Source organism: Penicillium argentinense (assembly GCF_028826775.1).
Source record: "Penicillium argentinense strain IBT 30761 chromosome Unknown utg000005l_segment0_segment0, whole genome shotgun sequence".
Taxonomy (NCBI): Eukaryota; Fungi; Ascomycota; class Eurotiomycetes; order Eurotiales; family Aspergillaceae; genus Penicillium; species Penicillium argentinense.
The window spans coordinates 223,917-242,141 of record NW_026622664.1 but is presented as its reverse complement, the minus strand read 5'-3'; the positions used below and the strand labels follow the sequence as shown (position 1 = coordinate 242,141).

The 18,225-nt window shown below is 54.0% G+C and overlaps 6 protein-coding genes across 6 annotated transcripts; 2 read left to right on the top strand and 4 right to left on the bottom strand.

Moving 5' to 3' along the window:
* Positions 1 to 681: 681 nt before the first annotated feature.
* On the top strand, positions 682 to 2,688 carry N7532_004886 (acyclic terpene utilization AtuA family protein; the record flags this gene model as incomplete). The annotated part of the gene is made up of 3 exons (XM_056617380.1): positions 682 to 715; positions 762 to 1,081; positions 1,162 to 2,688. 3 exons carry the CDS (start codon positions 682 to 684, stop codon positions 2,686 to 2,688), a joined length of 1,881 nt encoding a protein of 626 aa, XP_056473539.1.
* A 950-nt stretch (positions 2,689 to 3,638) lies between these two features.
* N7532_004885 (Aldehyde dehydrogenase) lies at positions 3,639 to 5,356 on the top strand (the record flags this gene model as incomplete). The annotated part of the gene is made up of 4 exons (XM_056617379.1): positions 3,639 to 3,697; positions 3,814 to 5,015; positions 5,072 to 5,141; positions 5,197 to 5,356. 4 exons carry the CDS (start codon positions 3,639 to 3,641, stop codon positions 5,354 to 5,356), a joined length of 1,491 nt encoding a protein of 496 aa, XP_056473538.1.
* Positions 5,357 to 6,021: 665 nt separating this feature from the next.
* Positions 6,022 to 10,305, bottom strand: N7532_004884 (transcription factor; the record flags this gene model as incomplete). The annotated part of the gene is made up of 10 exons (XM_056617378.1): positions 6,022 to 6,148; positions 6,230 to 6,308; positions 6,377 to 7,100; positions 7,174 to 7,585; positions 7,926 to 8,055; positions 8,118 to 8,533; positions 8,581 to 9,168; positions 9,218 to 9,603; positions 9,654 to 9,859; positions 9,951 to 10,305. 10 exons carry the CDS (start codon positions 10,303 to 10,305, stop codon positions 6,022 to 6,024), a joined length of 3,423 nt encoding a protein of 1,140 aa, XP_056473537.1.
* A 1,551-nt stretch (positions 10,306 to 11,856) lies between these two features.
* On the bottom strand, positions 11,857 to 12,111 carry N7532_004883 (uncharacterized protein; the record flags this gene model as incomplete). The annotated part of the gene is made up of 2 exons (XM_056617377.1): positions 11,857 to 11,951; positions 12,000 to 12,111. The coding sequence occupies 2 exons, from the start codon at positions 12,109 to 12,111 to the stop codon at positions 11,857 to 11,859; spliced, it is 207 nt and encodes a 68-aa protein (XP_056473536.1).
* Positions 12,112 to 12,437: 326 nt separating this feature from the next.
* On the bottom strand, positions 12,438 to 14,192 carry N7532_004882 (putative nonsense-mediated mRNA decay protein Upf3; the record flags this gene model as incomplete). Its single annotated transcript, XM_056617376.1, has 1 exon — positions 12,438 to 14,192. The coding sequence occupies one exon, from the start codon at positions 14,190 to 14,192 to the stop codon at positions 12,438 to 12,440; it is 1,755 nt and encodes a 584-aa protein (XP_056473535.1).
* A 742-nt stretch (positions 14,193 to 14,934) lies between these two features.
* Positions 14,935 to 17,334, bottom strand: N7532_004881 (flavodoxin and radical SAM domain protein; the record flags this gene model as incomplete). The annotated part of the gene is made up of 3 exons (XM_056617375.1): positions 14,935 to 16,904; positions 16,931 to 17,227; positions 17,313 to 17,334. 3 exons carry the CDS (start codon positions 17,332 to 17,334, stop codon positions 14,935 to 14,937), a joined length of 2,289 nt encoding a protein of 762 aa, XP_056473534.1.
* Positions 17,335 to 18,225: the final 891 nt, after the last annotated feature.

Sequence of the window (18,225 nt, the reverse complement as noted above, 5' to 3'; positions counted from 1 at the left end):
TGGCGTTCCAGCCCTCGCAAGATACTCTTACATTTTTAACTCGACATGATCTCACGAATCCATTCTTCAGTGTCTGATTTACCAGCAGTATGTTCAATGTCGGCGTGTTAAAACACACGCAGTCCAGGTTTCTTCGCAAACTTGCGGGGTGCTCTATGGCAAAATACACACCAAGTAACTTCCTGGCTTACTCGTGCATCACACGCTTGTGATGAGAAGTAGATCCTAACAGAGTCCAGCGATTAATCAAGTATGCTCTGTAAGTGGCCATCTAAGAAGTCACAGGATGTATCTGGTATTCGAGCGTGTTGACAAGGCAAAAGCCCGCGGACTCAGATGAATTAAACCGGCATGTGTTCCTAGCCAGGGCGATACCCTGGGGCTTCCTGGGACTTGGAAAGGCAGCCAAGAGGTAAAAAGGCACCTCGATCGTGTCATTATTTCTGAACGGTTCCATCCCAGTTGCACGATTCGAAGCAATCCTCAATGACTGTCAACATAAGGGTACCTTAGAATAGTAACTATATCAACTCTATGGAAGCGTCCCCAGAGTAGAGTGGAGCTTCCCCGCAATGCGCGAGCCGAGCAGCCTCGGCCGTGTCACCTTCACGACTCCATATCTGCTTCACTCGCCGGGTCTTCTGCTCGGCGCAATTCGAGAGTGACACTGATCACAGCACCATGACCTTTACGGGCCGTCCTATTCGCATCGCAGGTAAGTCTCCTGTGGCATTGTCGAACATGCGCTGAACCATGGCCAGGTGCCTCGGGCTCTGCTTCAGACCGTCGCCATGCGATCGCTGAATTCGCATGCCACCACCCTACCGACCCGGTGGATGTAATTATCGCGGATTTCATGAGCGAGTTCAACATGGCCACCGCTGCGGGCCGGCGCGTGGACCAGGCGACTACGCAGACGGCACCGGCGTACGACCTGTCCTTTCTGGAGGCACTCAATCCCGCCCTGGACGATCTGGCCAGACATGGTATAAAGTTGGCTGTCAATGCCGGCGTCACGGATACCAAGGGGCTTTACGAGGTGGTGATGAAGATGGTACAGGCGAAGGGGTTGGACCTGAAGGTATGCCGACGCGTCCTAACGATACTACTGTGTCCGCCAACCTTTTCTATGACTTGGGTCGATGCTGAACTCGACTGCAGGTAGCCTGGGTTTCGGGAGATGAGGTACTCCCCGCGGTTCAGCAATCTCTCGCTGCTGGTCAATCCGACTTTCGCAATGTCTACACGGGCGAACGACTTGCTGATTGGTCGTTCGAGCCCATCTACGCGCAGTGCTACCTAGGCGGGTTGGGGATCGCCGCTGCATTCGCCGAGGGTGCGGACATCGTCCTTTGCGGACGAGTTTCAGACGCATCCCCTGTAATCGGAGCTGCTTATTGGTATCATGGCTGGCGACGGGATGAGCTAGACAAGTTGGCCAATGCGTTCGTCGCCGGTCATCTCATCGAATGCAGCAATTATGTCTGCGGAGGCAACTTTACCGGCTTCAAGATATTGGAGCATGGCGGCGATGGCTGGGCGAACATTGGATATCCCATCGCCGAGATATCTGCCGAGGGAGACGTAGTGATCACCAAACAGGCGCACGCTACCGGGGGCGCCGTCACGGTCGATACCTGCACCTCACAGTTGCTATATGAAATCCAAGGACCTTGGTATTATAACTCCGACGTCACCGCGGTCCTGGATGGAATCCACTTCGAGCAGCGGGGTATCAACCGGGTTGCCGTTCGAGGCGTCCGTTCGGGCCCACCGCCGCCAACCACCAAGGTTGGCATTACCGCGCGTGGAGGATTCCAGGCGGAGGCGTGGTGGTTCTTGACGGGACTGGACATCGAGGCCAAGGCGCGAATGCTTGAGGCGCAGGTCCGCCGGGGGCTCGCTCCGTACGCGGATCAGTTCTCGGTCCTCAAATTTGACTTGCTAGGCACCCCCATGTCGGATCCGCACGATCAGAACCGCGCCACGGCCCCTTTGCGGATTGTCGTGCAGGCGCGGCGAGCCGAGGATCTGGCGCCCACCAAGTTCCTCAAGCCCATTACGGACAACATCATGCAAGGTTACCCGGGGGCCACCTTTCATCTGGACTTACGCCAGGGGTTTCCCCGCGCCATCTTTGAGTACTATGTGACTCTGTTGCCACAGTCTGCCGTGCAGCACCGGGTCCATCTGCCGTGGAAACCCACCGCGGACACGCAGATGCTCGACATCGCACCCCCACCACGTTCGAAAACGTACCCATCCCGACAGCCTTCCCAGGCAGTAACACATCACGACCAGCCCATCGACCTGACTCATGATTTTGGACCCACGGCCCGTGGTCCATTGGGATGGATTGTGCACGCGCGCTCCGGCGACAAGGGCTCGGACGCGAATTGCGGGTTCTGGGTGCGGCACCGCGACGAGTACCTGTGGCTGCGAACGTTGTTGTCTGTGGAGATGGTGCGTCAGCTGCTGGGTGGTGAAGCATCCCGCCGGCCGCCATTGGAGATTGAACGATTTGAGCTGCCGGCCCTGCAAGGCGTGCACTTCCTTTTCCGCAACCTATTGGACCGCGGGGTCGGGGTCACGACGACCGTCGATTTCTTGGGGAAGAACGTGGCGGAATTCCTGCGAGCGCGGCATGTTGATCTGCCTGTGCGGTTCCTGAATCGGGGCAAGCTGTAGGCGACTCCAGCACGAAGGAAGGAGACGGGATGAAGGAAGAGACGTGCGGAAGCCATGCGGACCGGGTGGAGGGCGATTGCCTAATCGGGGGTGCATCCTAGTCAGGTGACTCCGTTTCTCGGCCGTGATCCAGTCAGGCACTTTCGATTACACAGTACATCGTACATACTGGAGTCTAGTACAGGAAAACTAGTACGGTAGAGCTCAAGGCGACTTAGAGGTATCCACGTAGTATCTCCCATCTTTATTTCTATCCGGGAATCTGCACACCGTATCTGCAGCTGCAGGCAGTGGCCTGTATCAGATCAGGTATGCACCGTACTAGTAGTATATACTAGTAGTCCGGAATAACCTCCCGTTCCCCAGGGACGAGCTCAGAAGGTCAACACGCTGCCTACTTGGGTAATGGTACTCTTCAATTAGTAACCCGACTTGGCTCAGCATGAAACCGCCAATCCGTCCCACCGGGCCCATCTGGCTGGTGATCCACCGCGAGTAGCCGGGGAGTTGTTCGTCCGACGAATGGCATCTTTGAGGTCACGATGATCACATCTGGTCCACCCTCCCTTAGCCCGGTTTAGAGTGTCCTAGACCAGCCCAGAGCAGCAACACTTGCGCGGATGCAGCTGGCCGGGCGTGCCATTCGCTGCTGCGGGGGGCTGGCCCTCGAGCGAACAATAATCAACACGCCTCGGCAGCTCGGGGGAACTGCTGGGAATGAAACGAGGAGACGAGGGGCAAGCTTCCGCGCCGTACTTGATCGGTACTCGCCCCGACGTGGCGCTGCACGCAGACCCGCAGGTACTGTTGGAGTACCCTCCGCGGCGCAGTAACCATACCGACGCAATACGACCCCGCAATCGTGGCTCGAGTATAAGAGGCGTCCCTCGTCCGCTCGCCGCTGAAGCTTCCTCTTTCCTGCACCACCTGTGATACCCTTAATACCCACCATGTCGCTGTCTACTACTATCAAGACCCCCAACGTCACCTACGAGCAGCCTCTCGGCTTGTATGTCCTCCCCCACCTGGCCCCTCCTCGTGTATCGGCACTATTTTTTTTTTTTTGAAAGCTCTGGTGCACTGCATTTTCTGTATGTCGATGCTAATCATCTGGTCTCCGTTCAGGTTCATCAACAACGAGTTCGTCAAGGGTGTCGAGGGCAAGACCTTCGAGACCACCAACCCCACCGACGAGAAGGTCATCACCTCCGTCCACGAGGCCACCGAGAAGGATGTCGATATCGCCGTGAAGGCCGCTCGCGCTGCCTTCGAGGGTGCCTGGCACAGTGTGACCCCCTCGGACCGTGGCCGCATGCTCACCAAGCTGGCCGATCTGTTCGAGCGCGACATGGAGACCCTCGCCTCCATTGAGGCCCTGGACAACGGCAAGGCTGTCACCATGGCCAAGGTCGACATTGCCAACGCCGCCGGCTGCCTGCGCTACTACGGTGGCTGGGCTGACAAGATCCACGGTCAGACCATCGACACCAACACTGAGACCCTCTCCTACACTCGCCACGAGCCCGTCGGTGTCTGCGGTCAGATCATCCCATGGAACTTCCCTATCCTCATGTGGGCCTGGAAAATTGGTCCCGCTATTGCCGCTGGTAACACCGTCATTATTAAGACTGCCGAGCAGACCCCTCTGTCTGGTCTGTACGCCTCTAAGCTGATTGTTGAGGCCGGCTTCCCTCCTGGTGTCATTAACGTCATCTCCGGTTTCGGTCGCACTGCCGGTGCCGCCATCTCTAGCCACATGGACATCGACAAGGTCGCCTTCACTGGTTCCACCCTTGTCGGCCGTACTATCCTGCAGGCCGCTGCTAAGAGCAACTTGAAGAAGGTCACCCTGGAGCTGGGTGGTAAGTCTCCCAACATCGTCTTCGACGATGCCGACATCGACAACGCCATCTCCTGGTCCAACTTCGGTATCTTCTTCAACCACGGCCAGTGCTGCTGTGCCGGTTCCCGCCTGCTGGTCCAGGAGGGCATCTACGACCAGTTCGTCGCGCGCTTCAAGGAGCGTGCTGCCAAGAACCAGCTCGGCAACCCCTTCGCCCAGGACACCTTCCAGGGTCCCCAGGTCTCCCAGCTCCAGTTCGACCGTATCATGGAGTACATCAACCACGGCAAGAAGGAGGGTGCCACCGTCGCCGTCGGTGGTGAGCGCCACGGTACCGAGGGTTACTTCATCCAGCCCACTGTCTTCACTGACGTGACCCCCGACATGAAGATCGCCCAGGAGGAGATCTTTGGCCCCGTCATCGCTGTCCAGAAGTTCAAGGATGAGGCCGAGGCTATTAAGATTGGTAACAACACCAGCTACGGTACGTCGACACTCTAGGATCCAATGATCAGAATTTCTGTTCTAACCTCGTTTCAGGTCTGGCTGCTGCCGTCCACACCAAGAACGTCAACACCGCTATCCGTGTCTCCAACGCCCTGAAGGCTGGGTGAGTTTTCCTCCATCTCGTCCCCGACTTTGAACGCCTACTAACTGCTTCATAGTACCGTCTGGATCAACAGCTACAACATGATCTCCTACCAGGCTCCCTTCGGTGGCTTCAAGGAGTCCGGTCTGGGCCGCGAGCTCGGCTCCTACGCCCTGGAGAACTACACCCAGGTTAAGACTGTGCACTACCGCCTGGGCGATGCTCTGTTCGCTTAAGCAAAAGTTCACCAATTTTATGATGAGGGATGAATATTTGAATACTTTTTTTGTTTGTACATAACCAAAATTGGACATCCAAATATGGACAGTAACCTGCAGTGGTCCTGTAAGCCGAGGGCTTTTGGTATAGAGTTGTATGTAGGGAGACCTTAGTCCGCAGGTGCGGTGTTCTGTCGGAGCGGGGCAGGCACACTATTGCTGCGCGACCATTGCGCTACTACGCTCGGTGTAGTGACACACGAGATAGACACGGCGAATAGCTCGAGGAATTAAATTAATCGGGGCTGTCATTCGGTGTTGGGCTGGATTGCGGATCCGATGCGGGGCCGGGTCAATGGCAGCCGCTCGGGTTATCACCCGCCGAGCAACCCTTCTCCTGTATTTGGTGGGACTGGTCAGCATGGGTCTTCTGTAGAATGAGATGTCCCGGGGTGGGTTGGACCACAATCTGCTGGACACTGTGAAGAGCTAAAATAGATCGAGTCGGCTTCTAGAAACTCCGATCAGCGCGATTACGTCCCCAGTATTTCGTCCTCGTTTAATTTACGCAGCCCAAACAAAGAAGTACTAGTAGTAATCACTCAAGCTTAATTGAACATACTATGCCACTAATTCAAATACAAATCAATACTTAGTACACATGACACCATACTCGGCTAAATTTAGGCTCCAATGGTAATTCCACTAGGCAATTCCAATCCGATGGGGAGTCCACAGATGAACTTGCCAGCGTAAGGGCTGCCCCGCTTGGCGGCGAGTTTCTCCTCGATATCCCGGTACATGTCATAACTAGGTGCAACCGGTTAGCATCGAATGAGCAAACCCTTGTGAGTATACAAGACATCACTACTAATATTCTGGGGGACTCACGCATTCATTTCCTCGATGGTCAATACTTTCTTTGGGTCTTCCACCTTGTAGGTCGGTGTGTCCTTGTTGACGGAGAATCCTAGCAGATACGTTAGCATGCATCTTTGTGTTGTACAGCACGTACCCCATAACTTTGTGGCTGCTTACCGATTCTCTCGTTGATGTTATACGCTGCCTTTGCAGCTGCCGCCTGCACTCTCGTCACACGGGGCAAACGAACCGCCTCGTACACAGCAAGGGCTTGGGCAATGTCGCCGTTGAAATATTGTTTGTTGAAAAGGATTCCCAGAGCTGCAGCATCTTCAATAGCCATGCAAGCCCCTTGGCTCTGATGCGGCATCATGGGATGTCCTGCATCGCCCAATAAGCAGACACTGCCCTGGTGAATATAAGGGTATGGGTCGTGCACCCAAAGGCGCCAGGGTTGGATTTCCTTGCCAATGGAGAGATGCTGAAGAACCTGGCGATCGAGATTGGGATATGGCTTCAGCAGCTCTTCCACGGGCCGGGACTCTGCACCCCACGCTTGCGTTGAATAGTCACCCTGATCCCGGGGGAAGAAGCAGTAGTATGAGAGGAGTTTGCCGTTATTGCAAGGTGACAAAACGATCTTGTCCCATTTGCCTTCTTGTCCGCCCCAGTATTCAAGAGCGCTATCTTGCGAGTAATCGACCAGTCCCAGCTTCACGGCTTCATCGGTGCTAACATTGGCGTGGAGACAACTGGACTCTGAGGGACGTTTTTCAGGACGGATTCCCAGGATTCCGCGAACCGCGGAGCCGATGCCGTCTGCGCCAATAATGAGGTCGTGTTGCGCGGATGCACCATGCTCAAAGGTGACAGTGTTGGTCTTGAGGTCGATGTCACGACACTGCATCCAGAATGTGTAAGGGAACCTTCCGTGAATGTCATGATGAGTGGGGATAGACCTGGCTGCAGCTCACCTTATGATTGACCACCAACTTCGCCGGCGTCCCTTCCCCCTCGTCGCCGAGAGCAGAATCCTTCAGCATCGCATGCATATATTGACGGTGGAACATGTTATACACATATCCCCAACGCTTTTCATAATCATCCAGGTTATAGACACTGACTGGCTCCCCGGTCTTCCAGTCGCGGTTGATCAGCTTCTTCAACACGACAGGGTCGCCTTTGGCGACATCCACACCCCACTCATGGAGCCAACGGGTTCCATTAGCAGCACAAGAGACAGAAGCACCAACTTCGCCAGCGAAATCAGAGCGCTCGTAAACGGTCACCTCGTGGCCGGCGCGGCGGAGGGCGATCGCCACTGACATGCCGCCGATGCCGCCGCCCACCACACCAACGTTGAGGCGTTTCCAGCTTGGGTTCATACTGAGCTGCGTATTTTATGTAGCTGAAGAGCTTTGTCGAGATGAGTTGGAATGGTATATTGCTGACAGCGACGCCTTTATGTCTTTATCTTGTTGTCGGATGGCGCACTTGCGGGTCGGATCAGTTGTTTAGAGCTGGCGGGCCGCGCACCGCTTATCGCCGGATATGGGCATCCAATGACCTTACAATCCTAACGTATTGTAAGATCGGATATTCTGATTGTTGTGGGGTACTTGGATATCTCAGGTATATTTGACCTAGGGCACTTATTACGACATCTCGTCCTATCAAAATGCTCTCGTCGCAGTATCATGATACCATGCTAGTGTATGTGACGTACGAGTATACCAAGACCCCGCATTTTGCCGGCTTGGTGTTCGATGCGGATAGCATGAAATATACTTGATCATCACGGGGTATCTCATTCTTCAGTAATCGTCGTTCCATGTGGTGCATCCCCTCAAGTGTATCTACAACACAGAGGACCCCGGCTCTGTAAAAGGAAAACTATCCCATAGCGGCAAGTCCATACCCTCCCAGTCCAAGAATGCTCCCTCCATTGAAGGGGGTGTCACAGTCGCTGGTCCGCCTTCCTGTGGGATCCACGGATAGAACGGGCCGCCTAGGCTTAGCGGAGTCGAGTCGGTTCGGCTATCGTCTTGGTTCGGTATCCTTGGCGTCGACGGGCTCTCACTCAGACTGAAAATCCGGTTGACGTACCGACTGCGACGTTGTCGCGCTTGGTCAGACTGTCTCTGGCGCTGCTGCTTGATGGCCGCCTCCAGCATTGTCAATATCTCCAAATAGTGAGCCGCTTGGGCTGATTGTTGTGCGAGCATTTGCAGAATTGCCAGTGCTCCTGTGAAGGCGTTGTCAATTTCGCTATCAACGTCGCGATGGCTGAACATGGAAAATCCTAGCACCAAAGCTGCTGCAAATATAAATGCTCTATATCTGTTAGTGTCAGTTTCTGGGATCTGAGGCCGAGCGCTCACTTCAAAATTCCCATGTTCCGAAGGAGATGCCCTGATTGATGCACTTCAAAACATGTCTGCAGCATATAAACTGCCGAGTCGATACACGCAGCTGCAAGACGCGAATGGGCAGGATCTTCATCCCGTATCTCACTCAACATATTCGTGGAGAGGCTCTGGTGTAGCCGGGCCAGCCGGACGCTAAGTGTTGAAATGAGAAACGGACGCGTGACGAGGATAACGGCAAAATGATAGGAGCATGCCACATGCATATTCCCAATAATTCGTTCTTGCACTACACTGGGGTCTGAACTCTCGGATGGGGCACGCAGTGAATCAGGAAGCCGGTCGCTCCAGCGATTCAGTTCTCTGAGAAGAAAATCTGCGGTTTCAGTCGACGCGGCTTTCTCGCTGTATAATCTGCCAATAATCTCCTCTAGTATGAGGGAGAGCTGGTAAGAGGCAAATATGCTAATTTCGGCAGTAGTTGTTGGTATGCGGCAGAGGTCACTGCGGTTCTCTGGGAGCAAAGCGGCCGTGGCTGCGGGACGGCCAAGGATCGAGCTCGCCAGGAGATCGATCACACAGAGACTCATCCAGAGTCTACATCTATAAATGGGTCAGTAATTTGTCTAGCTATACTTGCGTGCTCACACACCGTTCCTGCTGTTCACTATGGCCTAAAGACTCTGCTGAATCGGTATGAAGGCCCAATGCTACAGCTGATCGGGCCGCTACCCCGAGATACATGAAAGCTGCATTTCGGCGACACGCACCAAACATATAGAACGACATTAGTAGAAAGGCCCGGACCAAGTCCATGCTTGGGTCTTCAAGCAGATTGGCGAACGTCCTGCGCTGGCCGCGGGTGAAAAAGAAACGTTCTAACTGGACCGTCTCGGGTTCACTAGGACATGACTGAGCTCCAATGGCTATTATCAAATCTCGGATGGCCGCCCGAGTCTTTTCTCGGTCTGATTTTGGCTCTGTGGGGTCTTGTAGAAGTGCCTCTATGTTACTTCCCAGGTAAATGAAGCCACTGGTCTGTCAGAATTGTCAGATACCAGCCTGGGTTATGCAGTCGGAGCTCATACCACTGCATGGAAGGCCTGGATGTATCGGCGTTGGTCATCCAGGGTACAATTTTCCTCGTTGAAGTTTGAAGGATCATGATGAGCCTCTGTCTCCAGCATGTCTTCACTTCGGAAATTGTGTGAAAACTGTGAAGGCCCAATATGTTGGGTAACGGTGTCCCGAAGAAGCTGCAAGAAGGACAGGGAAGCAGCTTTACCGACATATACTAGACGACCAATCAGTCTTGTTGAGTTCTTTTTGCTAAATTTAGTGGACGTGAAGTTATACCTCTCTCCCTTGTAAATTTCGCAGCATACGGGGATGCGTGCGATGAGTGGCCTCTGGTGAGCGCGACCCGGCCTCCGGGGCCTGTTCAAGCCGCGGTTGACTGATGGAATCATCACGAGGTGAGATCAAGGGACTTTGCCACTCGGTACTTAGGGTATTCCCGCTCTCATTTTGCTCTCCATGCGATCTAGTATCCGGTCTCAAGCGCGCTCCGACGGGCGTGTCGGTAATGGACTTGAATGGTATGCACGATCGCGCCCGGCTTTTGTGGATGCAGTTGGTACAGGGAAAGCTGCCACTGCAGCGCTTCTTGGAAGCACGGCAAGCCGTGCAGGCGGTGTTGGCGCGCAAGCGATTGGCGGGATGCACCTTCGGGCGGCCCATGATGGATGATCGAGGCGAAATCTGGGGTCGGACGCGGGCATTGAAGTTCTAGGTAGTGTTCGGTCGGTTGGCGCCCACGCGGGGAGATGTGCGGGGTCGGAAGTGCTCGGCCCGACACTCTATAATTCCGATAGCAAAGACGGTGTTAAATGTTAGGAGTACTGAGTCAGGGGCTTGGTTCAAGCTCATTTTCGTATGCTATGTGCTCAATGTCCCCTTAATTAGAACTGTTTGGGGCTTGAAGAATTGTCTCCTGGGTGAGCATCCAGGTGGTTAGGACCCTGGAGCCCAGAGGACCGCATCCGATCGGCTCGTCCACGAGTACCTACTTAGACTGCATCTAGCGTTACCTCAACCTAGAAACAGACGACGGAAATTCAAGAGTTACCCTACTACCATACATATCTTGTCGCTACTAGTGTATCCGCCAGGTACACTCCTTGCATTATTGCAAAGTCAGTGTGGTGAAGCCCCAGAATTTCTCGCCCGGTGCCTCGATGCGATGGACGGCAAATTTGAACGCCTAACACATGTGGAATGCGGAAATTAGGTGTATAAATGATAGGTTTTGATGCTCGTCAGTGTGGCACACTGCAACATGAATATATTACTTCGCAAGGGTCAGCTTTACATTAGTGCCATCAACTTCGGGCTTTCAGATGGACCGAGTGTGACATTTGATGTTCCTCTGGCTTTCAAGTGTTGCGGCTTGGCATGAACCTGCTATTACTCATCACACCGGTGCCAGTATCATGCCAACCTTGGTGAATTGCCTTAAGCCCGTGCTTTTTCTATCTACTCCAAATTGAATACCGAGTATCTAGTTTACACTGACCGACGATACCAGGCTAGCTCAAATGACTACGTATTAATCCTCGACGAGAGTGTCGTGACATTGTCGATCTAACGGCACCAACGGTCTGAGGCGTGTCCACTTGACAACAGTACACCGCCAGTGAAGCCGCCAAACACTGGAGCTGCAAAGCTGCAAAGCGGCAGAGCTGTAACCACAGCAACCTGGGGGTCTAGACCATGGCAGTCTCCCGAGGTCCGGTTGGACAGGGGGCTTAATGCACAAGGCCGGTGCTGCCAGCGAATGGTACGACTACAAAGTATTTAGCCACACTCGGCAAGCCGACCGGAGAAGTTCCGACGAGAATTATGATGGAGTAGGAGTCCGCCCACCATGCCTGAAGCAACGCGGTGTGAGTAATGGAATTCCCTTTCGAAGCGAGTGGAGAGAGCTTCGACCACATACAAACAAACAGGCCAATCATCGGCCCGCCAAGCCATGAAAAGTCTTCTGCCACGGGATCTATGTGGGGCCGGCCCGGGCTTCCTATTGGGCAGATTGGCAGGGCGGCTTGGATGAGATGCAAACACGACAAACGTCGCTTAGGGTGCTGAAGGTGACCGCCCTGGCAGAAAAGGTATAAATAGGCGCTGGGCCCCGGACCTCTCTTGTTTTTTTCAAGCGACTCTACGTATGTGATCCCTCCCCCTACAGTTCCAGTCTGTCTTCGAGAACATTGCTGACCATTTCCCTACAGTTCAAAGAATCACTTTAGAGTAGACGTCCTCTTCTAAGCTCTTTAAAAGAGCCACAGAATCTCCACCCTTGCTGATGACTGCATGTCCTCGATGCCCTAAAGTGAAGCCTTTTGACTCCCGCCTCGACGGCTACGCGATCTCACGGTCTGTGTAAATGTCCAGGGAGTGGTGATGATCTTTACCTGGTCTCGGCGTCTGACTTCGGTCGGCTGGTCCTGGTGGGTGTCGAGGAGGTCTGAAAGGTTTTTGATTCATTCTCTTTGATGTAGGAGATGATCATCGGAGCTGTGAGAAGTACAAGCAAACATAAAAAACAGAAATTGAAAACCTTAAAAAGAAATTTTGAACAACGTTCCAGTTGTAGTTGTAATCAATAGATAATCGGGCTGTCCATTGACAGGTGATATCCCCACTCGACAATCCAATTGTGTGTACTACTTGCAATTAGTGCTGGTCCTAACCAGGCGTTTGGTGGGATTCATTGATATTCTGGGCTCAGCGTCGTTCCGCTGGCATCACCAAGAGATCATAGGGTATCGTATCGTACATTATCTATCCACCTCAATCCCCAGGGATGTTGACTACTCAGGCTTCGGGGCCTTTTCCTTCCCTTCCTTGGCTTCTCCCTTGGGACCTTTGTTGCGATTACCTCGCCCACCGCGAGACCCTCGCGACGACCCTGCATTGCCACCACCACTTCCTCCAGCAGTAGCAGCAGGATTAGCAGCAGCAGTAGGCGCAATTTCCTTCGTTTTGTTAACATTCCTCTCACGTCCCTTACGCGATTTTTCTCCGCCTGGGTTGGCCTTGCGCTCCAGCACTACCACTTGGCTTTGTCCCACAGTCACAGGGCTAGCGGCCATAGCGTTCCGCAAGCCCTCGGGCGCCGCAAAGTCCACATATCCGAATCCCTTCTTCTTGTCGATCTCCACCTTTGTCACTGCGCCAAACACGCCGAATGCCTCTTCCAGCAGCACCTCCGTGACGCCTTGCGAGGGATTGGCGTGCTTGAGGAAGGCCTGCGTTGAGGTCGGTCCCGGGGTCGCCGCGGCCTTGGCTGTGACGCCCTTGGGAGGTTTTGTCGAGGCGTTACTGGTGGCGGGAGTGCTGGTGGGTGGTGTCGCGGCATCGGAGGTTCGAGACGATGAAGAGCCAACGTCCTTCGCTTTGGTGGAGCTGTCGCCCTTAGCCGGCTTCGTCGTTTCCTTCTTGCTTGACTCGGTAGTAGTTGGACCGGGGACGGACGAGTCTCGTGAGCTCTCGTTCTTTGGCGAACCGGTCTCATTGGATCCCGATCCCCCCTTGCCGCGACGTCGACCGTTGGACGAGGCAATTCCAAGATCTCGTTGTAAAATCTTGGCTGCCGCCGCAACATTGCCTCGCTCCCTCTTACGCTCAGAGCCTGCGGCACTTATAGATTCCTTTGGCGTGCTCGCAGCACTGGTCTTGCCAGACTTGGTCGTAGCCGCAAGTTGTTTCCCTGCTTTGGCGGATTCCTTGCTCGCCTTGTCGCCCTTGCCTTTCTTCTCTGCAGTAGAAGCTGGCCCTGCGTCCTTGTCAGGCCGTTGCAGAAGCTTTTTCGCCTGTACCTTTTCCTGCTTGGACTCCTTCTCAGCCCGGTGCTTGGACTTGGAGTTTCCACTTTCCTTCGCCTTGCTGGCCTTCTTGTCTTTGATGTATTGCACCAAAGGCGTCGTGGTCACCGCATCCATTTTCTCCTCAGTCTCAGTGGAGTCCATGGCGGCCGGTTTGGTGATCGGCTGAGTCAGGCTTTCGAGGAAGGCAATGAAGTCCGGGTCTTGGTCAATCGTACCCTGGCGAGCGTCTTTGCGGACGCGACCCCCAGGGGTCTTAGCGTATGGCGCAAACTCTACCGATGGGGGTCCCAGGAGGACAGGGTCATTCCAGGTTTGGCGAGTATCTTGGAACGAGGCTTGTCGCACTCGATCCGATAGCGGGGTGATGTGTTCGCTAGATACCACATGGATGTAGGCTCGAGAGGGACGCGATGGTTTGGCTGGGCTGCGAGCGTGAGTTCGCTGATTAGCTGTTTTCCAGATTGTTACGGTTGTTCTGGCTCTGGTAACCCACTCCTTGGAAACTTTGCCGGGCTTATATTGAAGCCAGTCGACCTTGCCTGCTCCCACCTTCCATTCGTCGCCCAACGCAGTGTCAAACTCAGTTTGAGTGAACCCTGGCGGCAAACGGCGGATGAGAAGCTTGAGACGCTGGGCAGGGGGTTTGGGGGTCTTCTTTGCCGATTTAGAGGCGGATTTCTGAGTGGCCGTCACGGGGATTTGAAGCACCCCGGCAGTGGGCCTGCCGGGCTGTGACATGGTCTTGTATTGGTATTGAGCGTTGATGAGTGTGGGTAACTGGATGTGGAAAAAGGAGAATCGGTGCGGAGGTTTGGTGGTCTTGTCGTGGGAGCTGCTCTCACCCCCGCAATTCAATGTGGTTGAGAAGCTGAAGATGCAACCACATATCCGCTGTAACCAGCCGCCGCCGAGGCGGTGAGGCGGTGAGATTTCACACGATCGATAAGCGGCCTTCGGCGGGGTACTATGACTACAATGTACCCTTTGAGTGTGGTATTACAACTGTAATCATCCCAGGATTAATAACTTGTGCTACAGGCATCAAGGCATAATGTCTTTTATTCACAAGTACTATGGATATACCAGAGCAGTGGTGCGTTTTGATCATTGCATTGAACAAGTGAATATAACCACAATATGATACAATCGCATCAATCACTTTTTATTTTGTGGAATTGCTACTAGAACTAGCTACCGCGGGTTAAATGGCAGCCCTGGATGGGACGTAGACCAGTTCCGGTGTACGTGTAGCGCATCTATATCCTTCTATAAGCATCTCATGCTGTCAAGAGCTTCGTCAAACCATATAAGCCCGAGATCGCAAAGGATGTTTGGGGGAACAACGCTTGCATCCAAATATCAGCTGCCCACTGGCAGTATGTGGGCATGGCAACTCCAAATCTGAAGAGTTGGAATTTATTCTGCCGAGTGCCGTCCGAAGATTCGGGGGTTGGGGAGTGAGTGGTTTTCGCTCGTCACTTCAAGACTCCGGGGCGGCTTCAAGGGCCTTGTTTTTGTTCTTGCCTGTTTTCCGGTAGACACGCTCATCCTCGGGGTTGAATCCACCCTGTCCCCAGTACGCCCACTCTTCCGTTTCCTTCATGTAGTCTTCTGGGGCGAAGGAAGTCCCATCCCGCTTCTCCTGCTCCAGCAAGTCAAAGAAACGCTCATAGTCGATCCGAGTGTGCCATTTGCCGTTCACATGGAATCGCTCCGACGCAATCAACACGCAGCAGCTGTGGGCATGCTCAGCTGCAAGTCCATACTTGAGACCACGGCGTTCCAGCTCCGCATTCAAAGCAACCACAAACGTGGAGATTTCCTCATAGAAAGGCACGTTCTGCATCGTCAGCCCAGCTCCAGCGCTGGTGCTCGTCCCGCAGTATGTGACGCCCTTGATCTCGACCAGACCCGGCAGGGCCTTCTCGACCAAGTTCGCATAGCCCATGACCTCATCGTCCACGTTAAATCCCTTGACGAGAGTCAGGCGGAAGACAGTGCGTTGGATGTGACGCTTTTCACGGAGGATATCCAAGCAGCGTTGAAAGCGCTCCCAGAAGTCGCGGTGCAGTGGGCGATCAATCTTACGGAGACTCTCTCGGTTGCTGGCGTCGATGGACACGTAGAGCTGGGTGACCCGGTGCAATGCCTCGAGTTGGTCTGGGTGCTGGGCGTTACAGACCAAGAAGCTGGAAATGTGCTCACTATGCAGCATATCGAGGAAGCGATTGATATGCGGGTAGAAGATTGGCTCGCCGACCAGACTCAAGGCGCAGTGCCGGATGCGCATCGCCTCGGCAAATCGTTCGGCGCGAACCCCCGGGACACCACGCATCATTTTGATCTTCTTGTAGTGGCCCTCCTTGACACCGTCAAAGATGAGCTCGGGCGAATCCACCTTCCAGCGCCAGGTGGTACCGACGGGGTTGGTACCGTGGCGCCAACAGAAGATACACTTGTTACTGCAGGAAAGGGAGGGAGTCGCCTCCATGCACAGGTGGGACTTGATACCGTAAAAGGAGTACTTGTAGCAGGAACCGCGGCCACGTAGAGCCGACTTGGTCCAACGGCAGATTTTGACACCAGAGTGAGAGCCAACAATCGAGTACCCTTGCTTGGTCAACGCGGCATAGGTCGGGGAGGTCTTGGGAACCATTTCCTTGGCTGTGTCCTCCGTAGCGACGGATGTGGCCTTTCCAGCGGTGGTGAAGTCGACAGGAATGGGCGCGGCGGTGTCACCGTTCATCTTGATATCCTCCAGATCCACCATGGTCGATGCGCTGTTCTCCTTTTGGTCTTCTTCATTGCCCGCGTCCTCCTCGTCACTCTCCAGGGCATCGCCGCTACCAGGGACACCTTCGCCCAGGCCACCATTTTCCAGGATATCATCGAGAATGTCCAACAGGCCGCTTGTCCACTCCTTCAGAGCCACCTCCGCATCATTCTTGACATCGCCCATGCCCAGCGGGTACGCACGCTTGCGACCGGTCAGCTTGGCCATCCACCGATCAATTTCCTTGGCCTGGGAGCAGAAGCCTTCTTCCTCGGTCGGCCATTCTTCCTTGTCCCCAAAGCCAAAGACGGAGTACCCCGCCAATTTGGAGAGAGGCGCAGTGTCAATCCGGAAGTCGTTATGGGTTTCGTTCAGGTGATCGAGGAAGGTATTGAGCACAGTATCGATGTTGTAGGTCGGGGTCAAGATACAGTAGACATAGCGAGTGCCGGGCGAGGTGGATGGCGGCTGCGGGACCGTGGTAAAGAAATCATCGAAGTCGATATACGAGATGTCGTGAATCTGCGGAGGCAGAATGCCTCGCTCGCGGTTCTGCAGATCTGCACGCTTGGCGGCGGCAGCCCGGAGGTCCTCCAGAAGAATATTGGCATATCGTTCGGTGGTCGTGGTTAAGGAGGCGAAGAAGACGAGGGGTTGGATGAAAGAGACGGGGGGGCCTGATCCTTGTTCTCGCGCGAGCCACGACGCCCGCCAATCGTCTTCGCAGGCTTCTTTCCCAGTACGCGCTTCGGTCCAGTGGCAGGCTTGGCCGCAAGTTTCGCATTGTCCTTGGTGGTGGGCGGGGCGACGACTTTTTCGGCGGGCGCGGCGAGTTCCACGATCTTCTCCGGGGATTGACTGCGAGGCGAGGCCGGCACCGACGATGATGCGGTCGTCTTGGATCGCGACTGGAATTGGCGATAGACACGCGCGGCGACGAACAGGGCGAACAGAGCGACGAGCAGAGGCAGACGGTAGACATGCCAGACAACCACGAAACCTGGAATGTTAGCGCCGGTTATCCAGCGGGCAGGAAATCCGACGGAAAAACAAGGAAACGGGAAAATAGAGAGAAAATCACTTACTATCCATGGCCGTACCAGCCATGATCATCACTGAGAGGAGTTCCTTTCACACTTGAGTGGAAGGACGGGACGAAAAAGCGAGGGCGGTTCGGACGAAAGCGAGAAGTGGACGGTGGAGCCGCGCTGAGCAATAAACGTCGAGTGATTGTCAAATCACGGCACTCTTCCTACAAGTACGAATATCACTACTATTACTACTACTACTAGGACCACATGGTCTAGGCATGATCCCTCATTGTTGAAGCTGAATTTGGAGGATTGGGATGAATGGAGTATGTTTGATAGTAAAAAAGGATCGGCTCCCGAAGCCCAAAGCCCAGCTTGAGCTAGCCTCCTCCCCCGCCGCCCGGAGTTGCTCCCGAAGCTGCTCCCGAAGCACCCTGATCTCAACTGCATCGAACCAAACAATATCTGAAGCCAGAAGCCAATGACACATTCGACTATATGGTTTCAATCAATATTTCGAGCAATGATCTTAATCGTCACAAACCCTGGGAAGCTGTCATTAGTGGGTACACAGTAAGCAGCAGTGCTTCAGAAGCACTCCTGCTCATTATGTGCTCAGCATGAAGTGAAATTCGACCTCTACCTCCCCGTCCACCCTCCCTCAGAGCCAAATACCATCATCGCTGACTTTCTCTAACTCTGTCAAGACGTCGCCTAAGGTCTTATAAGAAATGAAGTTCAAGGGTTTGTATCATGATGAATGGCTTCCGAGAAAAGCCAATAATATCAGCGCCCATCAAGCTGCCTAGCCGAAGTACAGTAGAGATGAAAATGCTGGAAATCCTTTTTAACGGAAGACAGTGGGAATATGTACAGAATAATGCACGCTTACATTTGCATGATACAGTATGTAAAGGATATTCGCTGCTCTAAAGTCGTGTATGAATTTGAGGGATGGTCTTAGCGA